The sequence below is a fragment of the Hirundo rustica genome, chromosome 6 (genome assembly GCF_015227805.2).
Source record: "Hirundo rustica isolate bHirRus1 chromosome 6, bHirRus1.pri.v3, whole genome shotgun sequence".
Lineage (NCBI taxonomy): Eukaryota > Metazoa > Chordata > Aves > Passeriformes > Hirundinidae > Hirundo > Hirundo rustica.
This window is the reverse complement of record NC_053455.1, coordinates 37,816,616-37,843,717: the sequence shown is the minus strand read 5'-3', so window position 1 is coordinate 37,843,717 and position 27,102 is coordinate 37,816,616. Positions and strand designations below refer to the sequence as shown.

General features: G+C 37.1%; 1 protein-coding gene across 7 annotated transcripts in view; it reads right to left on the bottom strand.

Moving 5' to 3' along the window:
- STXBP6 (syntaxin binding protein 6) overlaps positions 1 to 27,102 on the bottom strand; it is a 104,044-nt gene that overhangs the window by 37,665 nt on the left and 39,277 nt on the right. For 5 of the 7 annotated variants that reach the window (XM_040068318.2, XM_040068315.2, XM_040068317.2 and 2 more), the window contains one exon: positions 25,771 to 25,956. In XM_040068318.2, coding sequence (XP_039924252.1) covers positions 25,771 to 25,924 — 154 coding nt within the window. In that variant the 5' untranslated portion in view covers positions 25,925 to 25,956. Of the gene's footprint in view, positions 1 to 21,529; positions 21,551 to 24,887; positions 24,959 to 25,770; positions 25,957 to 27,102 lie in introns of those variants that run through there. The other 2 variants (XM_058421157.1, XM_058421156.1) reach the window with 2 other exon arrangements.

Here is a 27,102-nt window from a genome sequence, read left to right as displayed (position 1 = left end):
AGTTAATTCTGTTATTCAACTTAACTGCCTCTTACTTAGCATTTACTTCTGATCAAATTCTATATTCTTAACATTTATGTCACATTTTTGCTGTGCCAACCACTCTTTAAAAACTGCAAGCACTTTAAGGTAGGGAAATAAAGTAAAAGAAAAACCCCACAGTATTTCAACCAGGCTATACATTTTCTCTCTTCCCTCCATTCAAAATTAAACAGAAAATAAAGAAACAGATGAATCTCCAAACACCAAGACTAAAAATTAGATTTTCAACATATACAAAACAATTGCTGTTTTTCTTGTATGAAATTTATTAATATGCAACTTACATGCATATTTGTATGTGCAGTTGCATTTGTAAATGAGGTTTTTTTGTCAGTTGGTAATGACTTCTTGGGAGTATTTTTCTTATTCTCTGCTTTATATACCTCTAATGAGGAAAATTCACCTCCTGAAAGAAAACCTCCTCTGCCTCTTCTGATGTTTTATGTATAGTAGAGGACTTGCTTGATTTTTCTGTCCTCTAATACACAGTATTATTATAATCTATTATTCTAAGCCTCATAGCTTGTAAATTTGCTGCTAACAGCTTCTTCCCACTGCACAGTTACAGCCAAGAATCACCATGACTGTTGGCTTCTCTGCTGCCTAGTCCATGGAGGCTGTCCTGCAATTAACCTATTTGAGTCATCCATAAACACTCATTGTTAAAACCAGAAAAATGGTGCAGCAAAGAAGAAAACCTGTCATCTTGACTGTGAATTGCTTAGTTTAAATTTATCAGTGTGTTTTTCAAGGGTTTGCAACTACATTAAAGTTTGCTGTTTAAGACATGAACAGAATGGCTTTAACTTGAGCTACAGTAGTGGGACTAACACCTCCACAGGTTCTTCTTAAGCCTTTACCCTTTGTGAAATTAAATTCTAAGTTTGCCAAAAGTCTTGAAAATATAGAACCTTCATAGTGGTAGCTACTGAGACCAGCAGCTAACCATGTTCTCCTGAAAAGACAATAACTGGCCTTTTCAAAATAAAAAAAGTCCAATCTAAAATTTGATTATAAAAAATATAATGAAAATACAGTTGTAGTACTTAAATAATTTATAGCTGCAGAAAAAAAAAACAAAACAAAACAACAACAACAACAACAACAAAAAAAACAACAACAACAACAACAAAAAAACAAACAAAAAAACAAAACAAAAAAACCCCCTATGTCCTGAGTATTATCTTTGCAAAGCAAATCAGTATCACTACAACACATGTGCTCATATTCAGCTTTGGCAATTCAGAAAGTAAATTCTGAACACCGATCAGAAGATACATCAAAGCACTTCCCCATAGATATTCCATGAACTATTTCTACTTATTCTACATGAATTAAGGATATATTTTAGAAGATACTTGGAGTTTTTACCACATTCTATGCCTCTTTGCTGTCAGTCTCTATACTAGAGCAGTATTTGCAAGTGTACAAATATATAAAGTTAATTATTGCCCCAGATTTTTACATTCTTCCAATAGTCTAAAAAAAGACTTCCCAATGACACCATCCTAAAGTAAACTGATGCTACTTTCCTCACCTCCTATTAATAATGCTATGTATTTTTATTTCAGATTAGTAATTTCCTGGTAAATCAATTAATGATACAGAAGTTAAATTGATGTAAGAAAAAAAGTTGACTGCCTAATGTCCTTTGAAATTACATTTGCCACGTAATCAAACAATGACCTAAGAACTAAAGTCATAACTTTCAGAATGTAACTTACATATACTGACTTTGAGCTTAAAAGCATTAAGAGAAAGGTATACTTATAGATCAATGGCACACATAGCTACTTCTTTAACTTAACATTCAAAAATCGTATGATGAGAGCTGACCAACAAAAAAGGGTCAAAACTTCCCAAAGAAAGTAACTTTCCTTTAAAGTTGCAGTCAATTAGGGTATAAATTCCAAAACCTTTGTCCAGTGATTTACATTACAAAATTGATCACTCAAAAGTATTCATTTTAGTGAATAATGCTTTTATAATTCCACAGAAAAAATATGAGTGTTGACAAACCATGAAATTTTAAGTTTCTGGTGTATCACTATCAATATATTAAAAGTAAAACTGACTTAACTAAAGATACTCTATTTTACTGAGAACTTTACCATTTACTGAAGATGGAAGACATGAAGTCCCTCTCCACAGACTGTGATACATTTTATGCAATCTTTCCAGCAGGTTGACCGGCTGCCAAGAGCTAGAAGTCCCAGTCCAATCCTAATTTACACACATGGCATTTATACCCATTCATCAACTGATGCAATTAATACCAATCCTTTTATGACTGTCTACATTGAAGTCTTAAGATCAGATGTTTTATGGGCTTAAGAAGCAAAAGAACAACAAAGTTCAGCCAAAGCAAGAAGAGAAGTAACTTCAGTGTCATTAGCAGTCTCCAGAATGTTGTTTAAGATTTATTAAGAATCCTCAAATTTATAGAAAAATAAATCTTGGAAAAGAGTGTAACAGGACAGTTAGTAAATAAATGTAAGCTTTACAAGCAATCTATTTCTCGTTTTTGATGCCTAAATGCCACTTGAGGAGTTGAACCAGGGCTTACTTTAGCGAACAGTAACTTATGTAAAAGCCAAAAAAAATGGCTATTTCTAGTAAACAAGTTTTAGACAGTTCTCCTCTGCCCTTTACCCCAACCGTCTTGATTTAGATGAGTTTGATTTTTTTTTTTTTTTTGCATTTTTACTCAGGATATATATTTTTGAAGTTCTGCATATCTTACCTTGAAACACATCATCTTCTATATTCTAACACCCTTTTACAATCATTCTCAATATAGAGAATTTAACACTGAATTATCTGTGATTCTTTTGCCCTCTGCTCCTCTCCTCGCCATGATTAAAGAACTTACTAGGACTGCATAGCCATAATCAGAGTCTTCTTTTCTCAGTGCAACTCTATTAAGACCACTCCCATCTACATAAGAAAAAAAACCACCCCTTTTAACCAATATTCTTTTATAATACCTTTTCCTCATGCAGAGCCAACTTCAGACTCAGGAATGACTATTCTAGCCTGGAAGCTAGCTACACTGCTGAATCTTTTATGAACAAGGCGTTATTGGTACCACAGTGTGATGTATGTCCTAAAGTTAATTCGTGTTAAAAGATATAAAGTGTAATGCAATCTCTATAAGTTTTGTTTTAATCCCGTATGTTAAGAGTTAACTCAGAGGAAAGTAGCTTGGAAAAGGTACAGGAATTTCTCTTGCCTGAAAAGACATGGGAAGGACACGAGATAAAAATGATTGGAATTACCAGAAAGGGAGACCCAAGAATGCCTCTGCCGGGAAACGTTAGAAAAGGAACAATGACAACGGAAAAAGGAGATGAGAGCCCGGAGAACCAGATGATTACGTCAGATCGATATCTAGACCGTCTCCTCCTGAAATTAACATCTCCACACCACACCTGGCCACAGCCATTAACGGCATTGTCCTCTCCCGCTGCCCTATTCAAACTCTAAGAATTGGAACATGAATGTTTAATGAAGATGCCTCGGAGGAAGGACTGTCGAAATCCCGAGTTTCTCTCAGCGATCCAGTGTATAAAAAGAGGCTGCTGCAAGCCAGAAATGTGAACTTGGGGGATAACAGACTGGCAGAGTGTGTTATCATTGTTCACTCAGCGCCGACCCCGGGCTCGAGGCTGTCCTTTTAATTGTGGCTGTCCGAGACTGTCATTCTGTCTCTCAATAAAATTCTAAATTTTGATTTCTACAATTTGGTCTATCGTATTTATAACACACAGCAACAAATCCACATAATGCCACTTAAAAATTTCAAGCTTAGAAGCAAAACCAGAAATACTAGACCCAATAAATAAATTAAAATGTCTGTAAAGACTGTGCTATCATAAATTTTAAAAGGAATCATTGACCATTTCAACAAAATATATTATCCAATACTAAAAAGGAAAGAAATATAAAATGAAGAGAAGACTAAACAATCATCTGACAAAGACAGACTCAACGTGGCTAAAGGAAAAAGCTGAGCAGTAAAAAGAACACTGTAAAAGTCTAAAGCATGCTGGTATGAGCAAGTGAAAGTCTCATTTCAAATCAAAGGTTATTTACTTTATGCAGTTTGAGGAATTGGGGCTGGGAGATGCAGGACTGCAGCCCATCTATCACCGTTTACCAATGCTTAGAGCTGCACATTTGTATTACACACCACTACTGAACTGCACAGTTCAGACTTGTAACACTTCCCTTCCCTATCAGAGCACTGCTACAACAGCATGACAGTCTTCCTAAGTCAAGATAAAAAGAGAACAGACAAGGAGCTTTGTCACAGTCTATTTTCTCCTAATGGTTCTCTTCCGCACCATTTCCCAGCCAGCCAGGCTCACACATCAAGAGATAAGTGGATCAGAGCTTCATGTCTCTGCCCAGTGTTTCAGGAGAAAACAGCTCCAGGCCACTCTCTTATACACATGACTTAACGCTAGTATTTTTTGTTTGTAAAAACTGAGGACAATTTCAGCCATGCAGTGTCAAACTGTGTCCTGCTTCAGTAATAAATTACTGCCTTGATTTGTTCAGCCTGGAAGAAACTCACTACATTGCATCAAGACCTGTTTTATTATTAACATTTATACTTTGTGGTTGGCTCTCTCAATGCTAGGAATCAATTTATTGTACAAATAAGCTCCAAACAATGAATCACTTTAATGTTTTGTTTCTTTCAGATAAGCACACATCTTAAGGAGACACAGGTAATTCAAAGCAAGCCACATGTGGTGCCTTTATGGCCGGTTTCTCTGTCCTCTACCCACCAAGAAAATATAGTGCACTTCCAGACCTTCTCCTTCTAGTAAACTCATAGTATTTATGAATTCCTTAGAAACTAAAAAATGAAACAGAATGGTTGCTGAAGAATTTCTGTTAGAGAGGGGGGGAAAGCATTTATTATTTCTCCATCGGAGCAATTAAATTTACATACATATATATCACAAATTAGTCCCTGCAAAGACAAACCTATTCAACAAACCTTTATTTTGCTTTCTTTTGCATACTAGAACCTTACTGAATAAATAAATTTCAGATTAGAGTTATAAGCTGGAAATAGAATTGAAATTTAAAAAATGCTTGAAACAAACCCACAAAAATCTGGGTACTTAAAAAACTACACAGGGTTTGCTTCACACTCTAAAGACTTGCTTTCACACCTTTGAAGAATTTACAATAAGAGCATATTGTCAATGGCTGTCATCATTTCTACAGGTCTGACCCTGTCTCCCAGTGAAGGCTGGAAAATCAGTTGGATATTTCCAAATCTCAAGACTGTAGCAAGAAAGCTGTCACATCATATAAGTTGCTCTGGAGTTAAATTTAAGAGAAATTTCCTAGAAACACAAGTTTTAAAAAATTATCAGTATTCAATAGCCTACTTACCTAAGTATACATTAACAGGAGCAGTTAGACATAACACCATAAACGGAGGGGTGGGGAAGGGAGGAAAAAACCCCACAGCCCACCCTACAGGTTAATTCTCCTAATAAGAAACCTTACATTGTTTCACAAATATTAATTTCCACTACCTTTTCCACCTGGTAGTTATTCCCTGTTAGTGACCCATTGCAAATACAGCTGTTCCAGCATTCTGCTGCTAGGTAAGATACTCTAATAAAAACAAAGTTGTTGTGCTTCACCCCAACACACTTAAATAAAAGATCAAGAATAGAACACCTTGCCTTAAGGGTTTTAATTTCCCATTCCAGCTTTTCACATGATCATTTGAGAACTCAAAAAATTTAATCAAAATTACGTATTGAATCATTACGCCATTCCTATTTGAGTTCTTCCTTACTTGGCACTTTTTCTGTCACCAGCTTTTCAAGCAGCAACAACTTGTCTTTCAAAACTTAAGTCTCTGCTTATGAAACAGTAAATGGAACATGAGAATACCTGAGAAACATTGGTAATTAGTACCTATCATTTGATTTGCCTAACTATTGCAAGAGCTGTTCATAACACTTGCTGCAAAATCTCCCGTGGCATCAGCAAGAGATGCTCACTGAACCCTTCTATCCTCCCAAGCTTGAGAAAACTGAAATGGTTTTCTCTCACATGAACTAAAATCTTAAATCCACAAGATTACCTATGAATCTAAAAAAAGGTTTTGTCTGTCAGACACAGCTATGTACAAGCAGTACATTGCAGCATCAGCTGGTTTAACAGTTCTTAAATGAACACATCTGCATCCCAGTTCTCGGTTTCCACAGACTGCCTATCACAGCTATACAGAATATGCTATTTGAAACTAAAAGAAATGAGCACTACTCTAGAAAACCTAGATGCTATAGGGACAGGTATTCAAGTACTTAATAATTTGGAACTGTTATAAGTGCAGGGGTGTGCCCCTATTAGCATGTCAGGACAAAAAATGATGGTAATGAGGCCTTCAAAAGGCTCTTTAGAAGTCAATTTAGCCTTTTCAGAGATTTGCTGAATGTGGTATAATTGCAAAGACACAAGAAGTTGAATGTAATCCAGAATATAGCTATAGAAACTACATCATGGAAAGAAAGCAAAGGCATATGAACTAAAAGGATACAAGGACTAAAATTACATGGGAAAGGAGCAGAGCAGCCTTATCCCATCTGAAGGTTTTCATCTTAATGCCTTGCTCTCCCTAGTCAAACTCAGCAGCATGATGCACAGGAAATACAGTAATGATGAACAGACTTAAAAGAAGCATCTCAATAGCTTACAAATGCTCAAGGATTACTGGACAATACCATGGGAATAGTAAGGTCTATAGGTTTTAATTGTAATTTAAAGGAATGTCTGCTTCAGTTGTATTTTATGTGCCAAGTTAGGCTGGAACATTCCCTGATTAACAGGTATTGGATATGACCAGCAAAAGTAAAAGAATACAACCAGGATCAGATTACTTTAAAGTAAATTATTAAACCACATCAATTTATCTTAAGGAGAGCTGAAATGCATCATCAGAGAAGTGATATTTCACAGCTACAACACCCCTACAAACCAGACATTTAAGAAGGGATCTAAAAAAGGGGGAGAAACATTTCTACACTTCTGTGTTGGTGACATTATCCAGACATAAGAGTTATTAATTCCATTTTAAAAAGACCTTGCAGAAAGGTCACCCATGCATCCTCCCACCCATGGGAATACACCCATTAGTATTGTACTTCCATGAAAAAGGGTGCTATCTGATGCAATACTTCTGTTTTAGAAAGAAGCAGTCCTTTACTGATATCCCACCATAAAATATTCACAAGGATTAGAATGTGACAAGAAAAATAATTCCTTATGTTCTCCCCAACTCTCCTGATACTGCCAATCAGAATCAACATTTCCCTGTAGAAAGACAAGTATATATAATACATCTATTTTTGCAATACATGGCATGTTATGTTAATTAATTGCAATGCATATAAAAATGAAGATTTAAGACTATCAGCAATGTTGATACTTAATAAGTCTTCAGTCATTGGCAAATAAAGTACAATAGTGATTTGAGGAAATATATCACATTTCACATAAATCTGGAAGAAATATACACCTTAAGTCAGATACCCTCTTTACAATGGGCTAGCTATCTCTAGCTGGTGGCTTAGGTGACTGAACCAGAACAGTTATTTGGGCTGTGAGCTGTTAATTCTGTTGCTGAGAATGCTGTACTGCTTGTGAATTACCCTTCATGTAATGGGTAGTCATGTCACTCAGCTTCCTCTGAGTGTATATCCTAGTATATATAGCTGATTCATTAAGGAGAGCCTATGGAAATTACTATTTTAGTGTAAGGGGGGAAGCACATTTGAAGTAAGCAGTAAGGTAACAACACTAGTTGGTGCTTAGGAAAGTGCTTGCATAGTACATCAGCCTTGTGAATTTCACTTTATTCCTGTTTTGATTATTAACACATAATGTTTTTATTTACTCTTAATAAATGCCTAACTTTTTATGAAGACACCATTTGGTCTCAATAAATTCAAACACAGCTTTGGACAAATAAATGCAAGGAATCAATTTGTTTAGGATTTGTACCAGCACCAAACAAGAGTGACAGTGCAGAGGCAGCAGAGGTCATGGTCAGAAGTTTGGTACCTCTTTGGCATAAATCTGGTACTGCTGTCAGTTGCCTCCTCCCATTGCCTTGGCTTTCACTCTGTCCCATGCCATGGCTTTCAGTCACAGGCAGAACTAGACTGCAGAGTGAGCAGGATGAAAAAGAACACAGGAAAAGAAAAATATTTTTCAGTTGACTCAGTTCCTGACCTGGTTCAGTAATACAACTGCAAAAACTGCAGTGCCACTGGAGAGGGAGAGAATGGCAACTCCCTAAAGAGCCACCAAAGAACTAAAAGTAAAGACTGAAGGACTTGCTTTGCAGATTCCTTTCAGACCTCTATTTCTTGTTTTTACTTTGTGTGGTTTCTGCTTTGGTTCTGTTTATTTTTTTCATTCTGACACGTCCCCCAGTACATTACTGGGATAATTCTTTGTCTTTTATGATTTGGATTATGTCAGACCCCACTAGGCCAGATAAGAGCTGACTAAATATCAGTTAATCATCAATTTGGTGAACAGACTGTCTTCTAATCTAATGGTCTGTAAGTTCTGGTTCAAGCTGTAGCCTACCTGTTGATTTAATACTTGCTTAAAACTATTTCAAGAGAGAAAAAGTAAAAATAACCAAGACTTAGCAGCTTGAGTGAAAAGCTATGAAGTTGTCAAAAGTTATACCACAGAAAGCCACTCTCATAAAGATAACAGACCATACTAAAACAGTTTCTTGACCTGTGTTTCTTATAATACTTTTCAAGATACTATATGTGACTTCTCGGGATACCCAAATCCTAACACACAATACACAAGTACACTTTTAAAAAATTCTACTTAAGTATCTGTGACCTATTGCAGATAAATTATTTTAACATTAGCAAACAAGGCTATTATTTCAGCTTTTCCTTCATAAACCAAGTCAATTGTCAGAAAGCTGAAAATAAAACAAATCTAAGCAAAAGACCTGCCCTGTGTTCAGGTTTCCTCAGATACATCCTTCCCTTTTTCTACCTCAAAGTCTCTCCTACATGTAAGATCAAGACTTTTAACATCTCCAGGTTTCCACACAGAATTAGTTGCACTGCTGAGACTAGGAGTTTGAGCTACATAACAGCATCCCAAGAAACACCAATGTGTGCTCTTCCATATGTATTTGTCTAGAAATTCCAAGTAAAAACACAAGAATTCTGTTTAAGAATGCCTGGAGTCCTCCTCAATACTACAAAAATCTCACTCAAGTACTACTTCACTGAGAAAGATAGAGCGATCAGAGTTGCATGTACTTCTTTCAATGTAGCAGGTAAACATGAATTCAGAAGCCCATGGCCTGGAATAACATTAGCTAGTTCAAGTACTTGGAGTAGAAACATACTGATACTTGGCTGAGTTATTCTCCATTCCTGCTTGTAGCTGTTTGAGAAAATTCAGGCATCTCAACAGCTACTTCAAGTTCCTGCAATTCCTTGCCCTTCCATTTACACAGTTCAGACCAACTTCTGTGCTGAACAAGTCTCAGAAAGGGTTTTATCTTGAGAAATCATAAAATGTACAGTATTATAGGCAGTGTTTTGCAGGAGGGGTAGCTCATCTATTTTTAAGATTTTCCATGAACGAGCAAGAAATCCTTACACCCTAAGTATTAAAGATAATTAGATTTTTTTAAATATTATTTTCAAATCAGAATTTTATACTGTGTATACTACCATTATTCTCAGATTAATATCTCTTACAGGGCTTTCCTTTATTAATACAGTATTACTAATCAGTTAGCTTAATAGGAATCCTAGACTTTGCTAACTCAATCTTTCATCCTATGAAGGCCAGACTTAAATTTAATTTAAGAAGCTATACAGCAAATTGATAGTGGATTCTTGGTGTATTAATGATTACGAAATTTAGAACAGAACACAAAATGAAGCACAAGACTATACAGATTGCATCTGTAATATCCCAGACTGCTGTAGATTTCTCTTGCCATTGTTATTAAACATATTTTTATTCGTCTTCTGTGATGAATACATAATGAAAAGGATTCAATAACATAAGCAGCAGCTGCATCTTGAAAGGTTACACAAATGCAACCCACAGAGATCCTATAGAATATGTAATATAAACAAGACACAGCCAAGACTCATTATCATACGAATGACTCTGTAGAGTTAAAAAAACCCAGCAATGCATAAGCAGAAAACCATTAAATTTTATTACTGCACTATGCCAATGCTAATCCATAGACGGAGGTTTTGCAGATTACACAAGTGTAATCAATTGTACATCAAGCATTTACTGGTACAACCCAAAAGATGGGGAAGACAAAGTAATTTTGGAACATTCTCTGCACTTCAGAGCAACAAAACAATCCCAAAAATGCACATAGGAAAAGGGCTAACATATGATATCACTCTGCATTTCATTCCAAAGTACATCCAATTCTTCAGAGATGTCCATAAGAAACCCCTTTTCCTGCTCAAATATTATGATCCCTTCCAGATTCTAAGCTATACCAACACATGGTTTGCATCTATTGATAAACATTAGTTTATCCTCCTACATGCCTCAGTTTGCTTGATCAATTCATTACTGTCAACACTGAAAGGAATGCAAGCTCATTTATTACTGCTGCTACTTCTTCTGTTCACTCTTTTCCTATTGTATTATCCTGGTGAAGAAACTCCTGCAGATTCTCATGGCATTTGAAATATCCAGAATTAGGATTTTGATGCCTTGCCTAATCACATTTTGGATATTCTGTAGCCAGCATCACTTCCAGTGAATGATCTTCTTTGTGGCACATATTAATTAACTCTGGTTAGTCCCTCAATCCAGATTCTATTTCAATACACTGACTACCAAAAGCTAGAATATCAAACCTATGAACATGTGCCCCAGAGGTTCTGAGCCACTCTCACCTGTGGCTGATGATTCTACGCTTAAAAAGATGTGGCCAGAGAGCAGGTGCAAGCAGAGGAGTTACACAGCTGCACCCTTATGATGCAGGCTGCACACTGCACTGAGCGTACCTTGCACAGTACGGCATCAGTTCTCTCTGACATTTCCAGACATCTGTACCTCATAAAGATCCTGCTTCCACTTGCTTTAAAAAATGAAACTAAGCATTAGGCAACATTTAGGCTAGCAAGGAAGTACCACACCTTGTGGAAAGGCAATTCTACAATCAACTACATTATGATTTGAGGGTTCTTGTAACATATGTTTTGGTACTCACTATTCACCAAGATAAAACTAAACACTGTACAAACTGCAGCCACACCAGGGTCAAAGAATGAACCCCAAAAGTTAGAGAATTCTTATATTTTTTTACTGGAAATACCAAAAGTGTGCAGTCCTACCCCTTTTCTTTACAGTTAATTACCCCTTATGCAAGCATATAGTCACTTTAGCAACTTGGTGGTAACTGTCGTTGTTTCAAGAATATTGATAACTAGATTATGAAACTACTGATTCAGAAAAAATAACAGCCTAAAATAAAGGACATGTCAGTCAAGTTACTCCTATTCTAGGAAATTCTGTGTGTACTCTGAGTCAGACTGCTTTGACATATAAACCACATAGTCACGAAATAGCTTGACAAAGTTGCATGTGCCTATATTAAATTTTCAGAATTTTCTGAATATCAATTCCATCCAATTCTTGAGATGTTTTAAATATGCTCAAAATGAAACAAACCCCATGCTTCAAAAAAACATTTCTATAGTTAGGAAAACAATTTTAATATCAGCTCTCAAATTGATGCATTCCTGTTATGATTTAAATCAAACTGTCTGCTTAGGCAGCACTTGAAAGCTCAAAGAATTTTCATTTCTTCTATTCTGTTTTCTGTACACATGCAGATATTTGACAAACTGTGTTATTAAGATGTCACACTACTGGAGATAAAGTATTTTGTGAGAAAAAATGAAGTCACCATATTACTGATTTTTTAATCTCTATTCTTTTGCAAGAAATGCTGTGAGAAAACTTAAATGGAGGAACTAGGTCTAATGCTAATTTTAAAACATATGAAGGTGTATATGTTGAAATCAATTTTCATTCCTCTCTCTCATGTCTACTTTAGCCTCAACACATTGACAATGTAACAGACTATTTGTTACATGTGACAGAATTTGTGGAGGACAAAAAAAAAAAAAAAAAAAAAAAGAAGATGTTTTAAATTCTCTTTTCATTGAGATTAACAGGCAAAAGAGAATGAAGCATGAACAGTAAAGCCAAAAAGCTTTCCTAGAGGTAAAGCGTAATACTTGGTGGAAAGGAAGCCAGAGCACAACTAGCTGTCACAGGAGTCTACAGCTGAACCCCAAACATTTAAAAGAATGCAACACAGTTGTTTACAGCGCTCCATCCCTACAAATGTGTCCTAATGAATGCTTGTTAACAGACAAAAATACAGCTCTACAAGGCTGCTCCAGTAATCATTATTTTTTCACTATTCTGTGAGCTTCTTACTTTTTTCCAAATAGTTTTAAAACGTAGCTCCACGGCCAAAAAAAATCCAACCATTTTTAGGAACAGTTTCTTTGCCCTTCTGTTATGTGCAGAAGCTTCCTGCACAGAGCTGACAAGCAACTCCTAGGACTGCTTTAATCAATTATTACACAAATCAACTGAATACCTTTTGATCTCCTATTAGACAATGACTAACAAAGCATGGAGTCCATAAAGCCTGCCAGAAACATCAAACATCCAACCAATGCGCAGACAAAGTGTTCAGGGAAAATAAGAAATAGGAATTATGCACTCCAAGTGATTCCTCCTGAACCTGGAATGAAGCCAAGTGATAGCATATCAAATTTTCACGGAAATGGCATAGCGGAAGCCTGGGTTTACAGCTGCAGCAGGATTCTAGAAGCAAAAGGAAAAACAAAGAAAAACAAAAATATGGTCCACAAGAGCAGATGAGATATTGAAAATTAAGAGCTTGACTGTAAGATGGAAAAGCCACAAAGTGGATCCTTTAAAAAGAGCAGGAAGATAAAAAGGGATGGAATAATCACAAGATTAACGCTCAGCAACATTACTAGTGTGTGTAAAGAACAGAAGAAGTTGGCATAAGCAAAGGAGGATTAGTGTTATGTTTTGTTTCATAAAAGGATAGATTCTTGCGCAGAGCTGGACAGCTGGAGATTGAGTTAAGCAGAAACAGCGCCATGTGGACAATGGCTTGGTACTAGTGAATATTCACATTCAGGAAGGAAGTGCGCAAAATTAAAACAAAAATTAACTTGAAGTGAAGCAACTATGTTTAGTGGCTGAAACTTCTCCAAGAAGCAATAGCCATGGCTAAATAATACAATTAATTAATTATAAAGAAAAGGGAATATTTTAGAAGTAGAAGTAACAAACAGAAAGCTTGCCAAAGTAAAACTTCCACAAATCAGAAGACTAAAAGAAGTTCTCCACAACTGATTTCTTTTAGAACGGGAGCTACTCACAGGGAATTTGAAATGTTTTTCCAACTTCTAAAGGCATTACAGATATGCAAAAAGGGAAAAAAAACATCATGAAACCAAGCTGATTGCCCTAAATTATGCAGGTGTTTTTTAAAGAGAATAAAAAGCAAATAAAAAAAGAAATACTGTTTGAACCGGTCCACATTAATCAGACATGAAAACCTTATGAAATCCTTAAAGAAGTGACTGAGCTGAAACAGTGAGAAACCACAGGTTATGGATAAACACAACAGAAAGAGCAGTAGACAGTCACAGATACAAGTAATTTTTACAAGATTTTCTACACATCATTAAATTTTGAATCCAAAGCAGTAGTACACCTCTGGTCATTCACATCTTTGAGACTGCGCTACCTACCTAAAAGAATGGTTGAAACTATTCTTGACACCATTTCTATTTGTTTAGGCTGCTGCTCTGGATAATTCCAGCAGACTGTCTGAACACCACCAGTGCCTCACTACACACTGGTTTTTTTTAGTATAATATTTAACAAATAAAGGCAGATGATTACTTTAAGGATCCTTTCCACCTGGGCTGTTCCGCCATTCTCTGATTAGTGTTAACATAAGGACTGAAAAATGATTAAACAAGGAAACATTTTTATTATATTTAAAAGACAATTACAACCTTTAATGAAAAGTTGTTTCTCATCACATGGATCACAAACCCTCACAACCTAACATACTTTAGTCCTCAAAGTGTCTCAGGACAGACTGAAAGCCCCAACTCGCAAAATGGCAACACCATGTTCCAATAGATCATTAGAGGCAAAGGAAGTATGTGGTTCAACCAGCTTGTGTAGTTGATTCTTTCGCTCTGCTCTTCCCCTCCTGACCCTTCACCCTGGCTAGAAAAAAGCTATTTGACAAAAAAAAAAACAAAACAAAAAAAAACAACACAACCCAAAAAACCAACCCCCCCCCAAAAAAACCAACAAAACAAAACAAACACCCCCCCCAAATTAATAATAATAATAAAGATATAAATAAATAAATAAATATATAAATTAGGCTACATCAGGTTTCAGCTAGAACACAAACAAACCTCACTTTTAGTTAAAAATTATACAAACACAGATCACAGAACACGTCCCTGGAGGTGTGAAAAAATGACTGGACATGGTATTCAGTGCTGCAACTTAGCTGACAAGGTGATGACAGGTCAAAGTTGGACTCAGTGATCTTAGAGATGTTTTCCAACCTAAATGATTATGTGATTCAGTACTCCCAAAGTACAACACAAAATCCAAAGGCAAACTTGTTTACTTTTTTTTAATCTCTGGGCAGTCAGAGGAGAACAGGAGATGACAGGAAAACATATTTTTAAATCTAAATTTAAAAAAAAAATTGATTTAGGAGTCCAAATGAATAGAACATGAAAGGTTTTATCAGTCAATGCATATGGTGGTTTATCAGTTTAGACTCTTCCTAGTGCCACTGTAAAACCCCTCCCTTTTACCAGTTCCTAACAAATTTCAAAGCATCTCCTCAACCCATTATATGTTCCCCACAGTTAAAGACAATTTTTGTTCTTTTGTTTCCCAACTACCTTTCATTACAGATTGAACACTAGGCAAAAAAGCAGCATTCCTTCAAATGGTACAGCTGAAGAATTGTTTGAGTATTTGTATGGCAAACTTATATGTGCTAAACCTAAGAAAACTATTCTTAAAAGAAATAATGATATGTGAGTACAAAAATAAAGCAGAACAGAAATTATTCCAGAGCTTTTACGTGTTCTCTACCTAGATGTTGCTTTCTTTTGAAGCAATATCAACCAATTCCAGCTGCCTAAAATCTTCTCAGATAACAGACACCTTCAGATATTTCCAGCCACTTAAACAGCCAAGTTTTCTTTAGCAATCTGTCATTAATGCAAGTGAATAAATATAATGACTGGAGGTTGAAAGCTTTTGTTTATTTCAGCTTCCAATTTTCGGCCTCACTCAGAAAAAGAATACTTTGAGTAAATGTTTTAAATACATGTAAACACTTCTCTTGCTAGAAGAAGTAACTAACTTTTAACCATTCTGTTTTCTTCCAAGTCATTGATCCAGTCACAGAAAGCTGCTCTTGTCATTACTACCGTGTTCCACAGAGTGACATGAAGCACAGATTTAAGAAAACTAACACAGCAGGGGCTGATATCATATTATCCACGAAAAGCATTTACTAGTTATTTCATCCAGCAAGATGTTTATGTTGCAGCTTCCCTTCCAGCTGAGCCTGTCCTCTGAAGACAGGTCTAACTAGACAATATGAAAGGAGAACAAAACGCTTAAAGTAATTTTCCAATAACTGTTTAGAATTAGGGGCTAAAAATGCCCAAGGAACTTCACTGCTTGACAAGTATGCTCTACAATGTAAACTTTTCTCAGACTCAGCCGCAAAAGATTTCACCCAAATGAAGTTTTCTTTAAAACAGTAACATTAGAGAATTTGTAGGGTTTTAACTTTGTCATTCCCTGAGGCTACTGAGAGTTACTGAGTGCTGCTGAGCTCTAATGAACAGAAAAGCAGCTAACTGGGTGTGCCAGACTTCTCTATGAAGTTGTTCCAGCTAAATAGTTACTAGAGATTGTTTTAACTTGGACTAATGGGTAGGCTCCTCCCTGATACAAGGCCAACAAAACTTTGCATAGTTTATATTCTCTCAGCCTCCCCACCCTTCATATGTTGTTTTTTCCTTCTTGTTAGGATATGCATAATCGGAGTACAAAAACAAGTTACTAAAAATCTAAATGTAAGTAGGCTGGAGGAAAAACAATGCCTGCTGTAAATGCAGAGCCTTTGTTCACAGTAGCACATACACATTCATACATGAGAATATGAGCTTGTTTTTACTGCAACAGTCAAACACTCAGATATTAGAACAGTGAGGAAAGATCAGACAGACTTAGTTCATTGATAAATTCCCTCCCTACTGTTTTTCAGGTGTGTCTTGCTACTTGATTGGTATATGAGCTCCTGTGGCAGCAGTTTGCATTAAACAGGGGAACACAGGCAAAACACACCAGAAAATCAAGCATCACTTCTGATCTGTTCCTTTTCAATTTAACTTGCTTTAAAAGGATTATTTACAGAATAAAGTCCCAAACAGAAAATACTTAGACATCATTATTAATCTTTTTCTTTGTCAAAGCAACAATAAAATCTACCTAATGACACAGAAGCTTGATGTAGTATTCTAATCAGCTTAGCAGCTCCTTTGTTAAGTACCTCTTATGTGCTGCTCTGCACTGAAAATTATTCGATAGTACAGTATTTGAAGGCCAGATGTATGGTGAAAACTTACAGTATTTGACTCATGCAGCTTGAGTACTATAAAAGGATAAGATTTTAATCTGATGCTTATCTGCTAAAAGAGTCTGTAATACAGTAAGCACTGGTCAGGGAGAAAGAACTTCTGGTTTTCTTCACAACAAGATATTACTTCTAATATAGCAGAACTATACAGCAATCAACAGAATTACTTTCTGAAATGCAATGTCAAGGGAACATTCCAGATGTCTTCAGCCCAGTATGATTCACGTTCAACAATCCATAATGCAGTGAGTGAGTCAGGGCGTTATGCATACTACACTCCAGCACTACAAAAACTAGAGAAAACTGTTCAGAATTAACCCTACTGCAAAGCAAAACACAGCAGTTTTAACTGCTGCGGTACCACAAGAACAGCTTCTGCCAAAGCTGGAAATTGTGGGATACTCACACGGGTCTTATGTCCATGGTTGCTGTACTCCAGCTTGAAGGGAGAGATACTGTGGAAATTTGTTCAGTAGAGCCTTACTTTACAGCTCTGCATTTTTATCACATACAAGATAGCAACGGCCCCTGCCAAAAGCCTCACTTAGACAAAGAATGAACAAACTGTTTCCAAAGACATCATGACATTCAAACATTTTAACCTGGCATTAAACTTGATGCAAGCATCTGCCATGCTCTGGGCAAAACATGGCACTGAAATACATCATCACCACTGAGATAAGGTGCTGCCAGCTCTTGAGGAATACAAACCTACCCAGCAGAAGTAATTACAATACATGGATAAAGCTCTACAGAGCCCCCATTCTCTTCTGAACATGGAGAGCGAGGGGGTCTGCAACATTACTTAGTGTAGTAGTTTTCACAGTAATTTTTGCATACCTTCCTGAAAAAGGCCACAAAGTCCAACTACTAATCTCATCAAGCTTCCTTCATGATGAATGGGGCAACAAGCAGCTCCCAGTGTAGAACTTCCAGTCTACAGTTTTACAACCAATTTGTTTCATGGACAAAAGCTTGCTGCATCAAAACTGACTTTGCATTTATGAACATTGAATTTATTCCTTTTAATTAATGCAAATTTACATATGACTGAATAAAGAGATCTGATGCCTCACATTTCCCATCAAGTTTTCAACATCTTTGTTTTGCTCACATTTTTTCATTTCTTATTTTTCCAAGATACCTCATTTGACATTTTGGAAATCTTTCCAAGGATTTTATGTCCTGACTGAGGTTGGAGGCTGAGGAAGGAAAAGCAATTTCAAGAGATCAAGTCTGAACAGAATAGAAAGCAACATTAGTAACAGATATTCTGTGTATTGACACATCATTTTAAAAAACTGAAAGTGCTCACAGAGTCACAGAATAATTTAGACTAGAGAACACTTCAGATCATTAAGTCCAACCTTTGACTGAACATCAGCTATGCCATGGCACTAAGCGTCACATCCAGTCATTTTTCTTGAACACCTCCAGAGTTGGTAACTCCACCACCACCACCCTGAGCAGTCCATTCCAGCGTTCAAGAACCTCTTCTGTGAAGAAGTTCCTTCTTATGTCCAGCCTGAACCTTCCTGGCATAGCTTGAGGCCATTTTCTTGTCTTAACACTGGTTGACTGGGAGAAGAGGCTAGCTTCTGCCTTGTTACAACCTCCAAGGCAGTTGTAGAGAGCAGTAGCATCTTTCCTGAGCATCCTTTTCTGCAGGTTGTACAACCCCAATTCCCTCAGCTGCTTCTCATAGGACTTACTCTCTAGGGCCTTCACCAGCTTCGTTACCCTTCTCTGGACGTGCTCCAGCACCTCAATGTCTTACTTACAGTGACAGGCCTAGAACTGAACACAGGACTTGAGGTGCAGCCTCACAAATGCTGAGTACAGAGGGACAGTCACTGCCCCGGTCCTGCTGCTCACACTATTGCTGATACAGACCTGGATGCCACTGGCCTTCCTGACCACCTGGGCCCATGCTGGAACATGTCCAGATAGCTGTTGACCAGCAGTCCTGGATCCTTTTCCACCCAACATCTTCCCAGCCGCTCTGTCTCCAGCCTGTGGAGCTGCCTGAGGTTCTTGTGCTCCAAGTATAGGATCTAGCACCTGACTCTGTTGAATCTCAAACCACTGGTCTCAGACCATCGATCCAGCTTGCCCAGATACCTCTGCAGAGCCTTCCTGCCCTCCAGATGCTCAGCTCGGTGTTGTCTGTAATCTGTTTGAGGATGCATCTCATCCGCCCTCATCCAGATGATAAATAAAGATATTAAACAGGACTGGGTACAATACTGAGCTCTGGGGAACACCACTGATGCATGATAAGCTGTTAAACTTTATCAATCTGCTACGATTCTACTCTGAAGGATTTGGGGGGGAGAGGGGAAGCGCTAAACAGCAGACACATAACTGCACACCTTCAGCTTGCAATTCAGAAAATATCTCCTGCACATGAATAAGATCAAGTAGGGTATTGGGAGGATTCAAAGGAGCACACATACATTCCTCCTACACCTTAAGAAGAGGGGAAAAAAAAAAAAAAAATCAATCTTAAGACTAAATGCTTTCAAATATATAATTCTGTAGCTTTGCTGTAACAGGATGCCCTCGTACACAAAATTCTTGTGGAAAAGAACTGGTTACGTTACATTGGACAACTTAGAATCAGGAGGGATCACAGCATCAAAACATATTAAGGTTACAATCAATGAATGCATCCTACCCTCCAAAGCAGTTCATCATTTTCCCCTCTTCTATTTCAAAAAATACAGAAAGATTGATAATGAAGAAGAGAAGGTCAATCTGTCTTCCACTCAAAATGCATCAGTTTTGGTTTTCAAAGACCCTTAACATAAGATTTTTAGATTCCTTCTATAAAATTGAATTTGAAATTTATTATCATTATGAGCAACTGATATTTGACCTTATAGAACTCCTTATGGGAACCCTGGAGTTAAAATACCAGAAGTACCAAAATATGTTCTGACAAAGAAAGGAAAAGAGTCCTGGTTAAAAACTACATTCAGTATGACAATAATTTAATATAAGTAGATGAAGGCAATTATGTTTTGACAGCTTAGTATTAGCACTAGAAGCTATATGTTGTACACTTGATATATATTTATTTAGACACACGTAATACATTACATGAAGAGAACCATGCTATGCGACAATTCAAAAAACATCCGTGCTTTCCCTTATCCAACTTATGGCCAGTTTAAAGCAGTAAATATAAGTCACTGAGCACAAACAAGAGATAGACATTATTTGCCCTACAGATACCTGAATGATTAAACCTCCACCTTCAAGAAGCCATTACTAAGATAAGATAGTGAAGAAAGAGGTTTGGGTATTTTCTCTGTTCTGAAAAAAGGAATTTAAATTTTCACAACAAAACACAATACAAAACTTGTACCGGACTTTGTTCAGCCCTTGCTGAACATCCCAGTCTGTGCCCAGATGTTCAGCTGTGTTTCAGTCAGGGTCCATGGGGCTGGGCGAAGCACCGCAACTGGCCTGCAGCTGTCTGCAAACAGCTGTCCAGGTCAGAGCTTGCAGAAGACTGGACCACCATTTAGCTGGTGTGCTCTTCTGGGCTGACCAAATCTCTCATGATCGTTTTCGTACAAATAATCAAATATTCAATAGAGTCTGACATCTAAGTGGGTCGGATTGAAAGTGTATATGATGAGCACTGAAGTAACATTTTCACAACATTTAAACAGAGGGGAAAATATGACCACCACCCACTCTACCCCCACCCCACAAAACACTCACTAATAAATCAATAAACCCTATGGGCAGACAAATAGAGCATTCTCCCAAAAAACTGGTGGAAAATGACATTTACTTGGTTTCCTCACGTCCTGAAAAGGAAATATGAAAATCCTCTGCACTATAAGCTCCTGCAAATGGGATGTCTTCTTCAATAAGAAAATTCTGAAAAAAAACCCTGTGAGATCATTACTTCAGTAAAACTCAAACGGAAAATATGAACAAATTAGGAGAGAACTGAATTCTCTTAGTGACAAGTTCCTTCTCACTACTTCCCAATTTCAGTTCAGCCACCATGCTGAAAAGTCAATTGCACTTAACCTGTCCTTGAACTCCCCATGAAATTATGGCCAGTTTCTGGCAGCCACATAAAATGATCTTAAAAGCAGCAACTTTCCTGGGTAATACTCTATTCCATGAGCAGCCACTATGGAAGGAACAACAAATTCGTAACTGGAAAAACAATTTCATGACACCATGGCCTTAAAGCCAAGATCTCAAAGTACAAAAGCTCATGTTGCAAGTGTAATTAAGTGATGTGGTTAGGTATCAGCTGTAAGTGTACAAATAAGAATATCCACAGAACTATTTAATGGCATAAACTAAGCTCTGTTTCGCTGTATACTTAGAAACAGGAGTTAAAAAAAAAAACACACAAAAACCCAAACACACAAACAAACAACAAAAAAACCCCACAAACAAACAAAAAACCCCCAAAAAACACAAAAAAAACCCAAAACCAAAAAAAAACCCCACCCCCCCAAAACAAACAAAAAACCCCCACAAAACAAAACAACAACAAAAACCCCAACAAAAACAAACAAACAAACAAAAAAAAACCCCAAAACCAAAAGCTTATTGTGGTAAATGCAAAAAAGCTTTCTACCGATCTTTTCAAGAAGTCTGTAATATGGTCAATAAGGTTACCTTTTAAAGAAGGGGAAAAGTCCAACATGATCTCCCTCTGCACGTGCACCTTATTTTTGTGTATTATTTCTTATGATTTCTTTGCATTTCCTTTTGGCTTTTTTAGCACCATTCTTGATAGGTTGTATTTCTGCATCAAAGCTGCTCAAAAAGAGCTCTGAATTGACAGTGTTAATTTAATTCAGAGATGGCAAAGAAAGAACACTATTAAAAGTCACAACCACAGGGGGAAAATACCTGACTCTTTGTTTTAAAGAATTTCAGCTTTACACTCTAATCCCAAGGTTTTCAGCAGAAGGACTAGAAACACTGGTGCAACTAAATTGTTATGACACACAAGAATTCAGGTTCGAAAGGAACTGGTTTCATTCAGCTCACCACAACTGCAAGAGATATTTAATCCTGAAAGGTCAATACAACATCCATCCATACAAACTAGAATATTTCCAATGCATTGCCATTAAAAATATTTTTAAATAACAGAAGTTAATTAAAAAATATGATAGCGTCAAATAAGACAGAACTCTGCACAAGCAAGTAGGCCAATGCCCTATATTTCTGAAGTGACCATTTTAGTATTTTATGCTTAATTCAGAATTCTAAATAAGGCTAAGAACTATTTTAAACAATTATGTTTCAATTATATAAGACAATGGCAACAAAATTAAAACTTGGACCTGATCCGGTAACTCTTACTAGGTCTGCTAGAGTGGAGGAGGTGATAAACATCCACTTTCAGCTTTGAATTTCTTGTCTTTTCTCTGTGTTAAATCCTCTCATACATTACAAAAAATCCCAGTGTTCATTTTCTCTGCTCTGCCTACAGCCGCCCCACCTCTGCGTTTCCCATCTGTCTACTCCTTTCTTGTTGTTTTTCAACTAAATAACTCCTTAAAGATCTGCCTTGGCTCTGTTTGCCAGTTTAACTTGGCTAGCTCCAACACTGTAGACTAGAAAGCCACAGGTAACCCAGCTGCTTGGTTTTCACCAGGCTGGCAAACAGTCTTGCTACAGCTTTCTTAACTTAATCTGTCTCCAGTTTCAGACTACAGGCTTTAGGCATACCTCTTTCAAGCATTAAAGTTTATTTCTAACCAACTCAGTATTAAATATTGTAAAATAAATTTTTAAAAAAGTACATAGTTCAAATACCATTATTTAAGAAGAATTTCCCTTACTCTCCCATCTCACTCTGCTCGATATTTGATTTTTTTAATGGTTCACTCTCCCATCTCTGAGGCCTAAGGGCATTCTCCCTGCTTAGCATCTCTATCCACGCTTTCAGAAATTGAAATTAACAAAAACTATGATAGAATGTATCTTCAACACCAACAGTTCAACATGGAAAGGAAAACTTTTAACTCTGGTTATAAAAATTTGTGCAATTTCTCAGTTACAAAGTAGCAGTAAATAGAAGTAGCTGTCACAGTGGCTGATATTTCATTTTCTGTACCATATCTTGGAAGAAACTTCAACTAAACAAGATGTTTTACATTCCCAAATATTTATAACTCTTAAGTATAAAAGGAGTCAGTTTCAGAGTCCGTTTCTATTCTTTCAACTGTCAAATTCTGTTCTAAAGAGTGAATTATCAAATTCCTTTCAGCTAAGGCCAAACTGAATTAGGCCAAGAAAACTACGAATACGGAGATATTCCAGTCACTTTGTTTACCTAATACATAGCAAACCTGGCAAAAATGGGACAAGAGTCAAAGGCTGATAAAGGCATTTCCAGCGAAAGAGGTTGAAGCACTCAGGACTAAAGCACGTGTTTCTTGAAATGTAAATACAAATCCAGAGCTAGTCACCATTGTGTCTGTTTCACATTCTAGCAAAAAAGGCAGGTAATTAAGTATATTCTGTTGACCCAAGACACAGTCAGTCTTGGACTGTTCGGGGCACAGCTAAATTGCCGTGCCCACATTAACTTACCCTCACTAAACTAAAACTTCTTCTGTGACAACTTCTTGCTGCAACTAAAACCATTATTGCTTCACAGCAGAATAGGAAAAATAGGAAAAATTACAGTTTATCCTCCCTACAATTTCTTTCAAACACAGTGGCAGAAACATTTGTTTCCCAATGCTTGTTTTTGTGCCTTTGATGATTCCCGACTAAGTAACTAATTGCACTCAACTCTACTAAATTGCACAATCTTTCTGATCAGAATGTCTGGAATGTGACATCAAACACAGCAGGGCAGTCCTCTTTCTAGTCACTTTGCTGCCTACTGATATTACAATCATACTGTACTCTCATAATATAAAGCACAAATATATATGAGAAAACCTGGTCTCAGATTTGTGAAAAACCACATGAATAGTGAGCCGCATGTGAGGGTTCTTGCAATACCAATATGCAGCTTTCCAGCGTTTGCCTCAAAGTGATTTTATTTAGATCCTGAATGCCCCTCTTTATCATAACTCTGCTTAAGTCAAGACATCCACTATTTCTTCCTTACTCATAATATCCTGTAAAACAACAAATGCATTTGAGACCATTCCCTGTCTTAAAATCCATGTTGACTGATACGTATGAATATAGGGTGAGGAATCTGAGCTTTACAGAATGGCAATTAAAAAAACAACAACAAAAAAAAACCCCAACAACAACAATGAAAAAATCCACCTATTGAATAGTTAGCCTACAGAAAAATGTAAGCACAGATCACATCTCTAACCTTTAATCATGAACATGGGTATCAAATACCTTTTGTATCCCAAAACTTACTGCACAGACGTAGAACATCATTGCTCCTTACAAGAACACTTAGAAAAAAAATTGGACTGACATTTGAAAAATATGACTGCCAAAAGAAGTGTTTAGCTTTGCTTAAAAGCATTAGTGATTCGAACATTTCTTTAAAGAGTTGAGAGGCCTAGATCAGTTTCCTCTACACCTTGGGAAGACTGAAGCATGCAATTCTTACATCCAGAGTATCCCAACCAAAGGTCTACAGAAGCCTAGGGAAAGCAATTTTTAAATCCTTCCTTGAAGCTCTGTATGTGGGGAGAATGGCTTGTTCAGCCTAGAAACTAGAAGGTCAACTTGCTTGTTCAGCCTAGAAAACAGGAGACTAAGGGAAGACCTCATTGTGGTCAACAGCTTCCTCAGGAGGGGAAGCAGAGGGTCACACATTGATGTCTTCACCCTCATGACCACTGACAGGACCTGAGGAAACAGCATGGAACTCTGTAAGGGAAGGCTTAGGCTGGGTATCAGAAAAAGGTTCTTTATGCAGAGGGTGTTCAAACCCTTGAACAAGCCCCCCAGGGAAATGGTCACACCACCAAGCCCGTCAGAGTTCACAAAGCATTTGGAAACGCTTTCAGACACATGGTGCCATTTTTGGGTTTACCAAAATGCAGGGCCAGGAGCTGGCCTTGATGATCCTTGTAGGTCACTTCCAACTCGGGATATTCTATGATCCTATAATGACAAGCAAAATACTCAGCTGTAAATGAAAGGTCTTCTGTTTTATCTGACTGACCTCAGTACACGTGAGCATTTCCTCTGCAACTTGTATTTTAACATATTTGTATATATGTATCTAGCATTTTTTGGGCAGATGTGTGATGTGCTGGAATAGTAATAGAGTCACTGAGCTCTACCTTCTATGCTTTGAAAGTTTTAACACTAAAAAAACCCTCAACACAATTTGAAAGAGTCCACAAAACTCTCTTATTTAGGCCAAAAATAATCATACTTTTCTGAGAGTCATAGAACATTTCTTCTGGCCACTAGTTGTACTTCCAGCAAGATGCATGCACTCAAAGGGAGCAACTGACGCACCTAAAAATGTAAGTGACTAAATCACCCTAAAATACCAAAGGTATCTACACATGCTCAGTTGGCAGACATTGAAACATAGCATAAAAAAGTTATAATGTATATCACTTTAATGTCCTGAAAAGTTCATTCATCCTTCTAAGAAATACCTTAATCTGACCAAGGAAAGACTGTTACCAACTATTCTTTGTTCATACTCTGCAGCTGTGCTATGAGAGAACACCTAGGGGTTTTTAAACAACGAAAGCACCTGTTCAATTTATTATAGTATATAAATATAAATAGCCTAGAGCATGTAGTTCCTCAAGACAAAAGGCACAAATGCTATAATTCTCTCATTATATTATGAAGACTGGATTCACCCAGCTCCTTATGGCTACAGACAACAGCTAATCAATTAATCAAGGATAAACATAAACAAGTAACTGGACGTCAAAAGTCATTAAACTTACCTGACAGGCAGATGTATGTTAAATATTCACCCTGACCCCCAGTAGCTAAAAAAGGAATTTTTTTTTTTGTTCTTCTTTTCACTTGAACAGCTCCCAGCATCCTTTCATCATGTGGGGCAAAAATCTCTTTGCTGATTGCAGATTTGGCATTCATTGTAGATCACAGGTACAGCAGACTTCTGCTCTCTAAAAATAAAATCATATATATAAAACAATATTAGAAACTCTTAAATTATATCAAAGTCCACTTGACTTACATGGGCATTAAAAACTCTGACCTTCAAAGAAAGTTTTTAATGCCTCAAAGAATTTAGAAAATAATTTCATATTCTTAAAGGCAGAATTTTCAAAGTATTTAAGTATCTTCACTGAGTTGTCCTCCACATATCTTAAATTTGCTTATACTAGCTTAGCTTATTTTGGGCAGAAGCACTAGGATTTCACTGTGTTCCAAAATCTTCTCAGAGAAACACCCTGTTTAACTTCATGCAGCATAAACCCTTCATTAATTCCCCCCCTGGAATTAACTGAGGGAACTTAGATCTGCGTCCCACATAGACACGGAAAGCACTGCAAGGGCATAGGGAAGGAGCACCATGGGTGTGCTAGCACACAAGTCATGTTCACAGTAGACAGAGAAAGCTTCAGACTTGGTGAGACTGTTCCTTCGGGAGCACTACTCCTGATGACAGCATTTGATTGCGCAGCTCTTGCACCTCTTGCAGCTTTAGCACCTCATCCCCTCAACTCTGGAATTATTGACTGGGCAACTGCACAGGAAACAGTGTCAGAGACACCATCGGGGTCAATGCAGAAAAAACCACACCTCTACTTTTGTGCTATGCAATTTTGACCCAGGTCAGTTCCTCAACGCGTTTCATTACGAAACAGCACAGTCGACTTAGGAGAGATATTTGTCTCAGGAGAGACATACACATTCGTAGAGGAAAAAATTATTGTAGAGAACAGGGAGGGAGGAGGGAAGCTGCTCAGTCACGCACATCCCAAAAAACAAACCTCACCACAGCTTACAGAAGAGCCTAACTAAAGGAGGGAGAACTCAGAGGGGACATTAACAAGTTCTTTTGTAAGCTGTAACTCCCATTAGTTCTGCACTGACATCTTGTAATACATACACAGGCCCCCATTCATGGAAACTGCTGAATGACACCTTTAATTGTTCCAATATAATGACACTCCAATGCACATAAATTAATTTACACTTTTCTGTTTTACTAAGACTTTCAAGTTGACAGATCTTTTTGAGATCCTTTGCTTTCTCAGTACAAAGATGATTATACTCAGGCCTGAACTACTTGATAATTCTGCCTG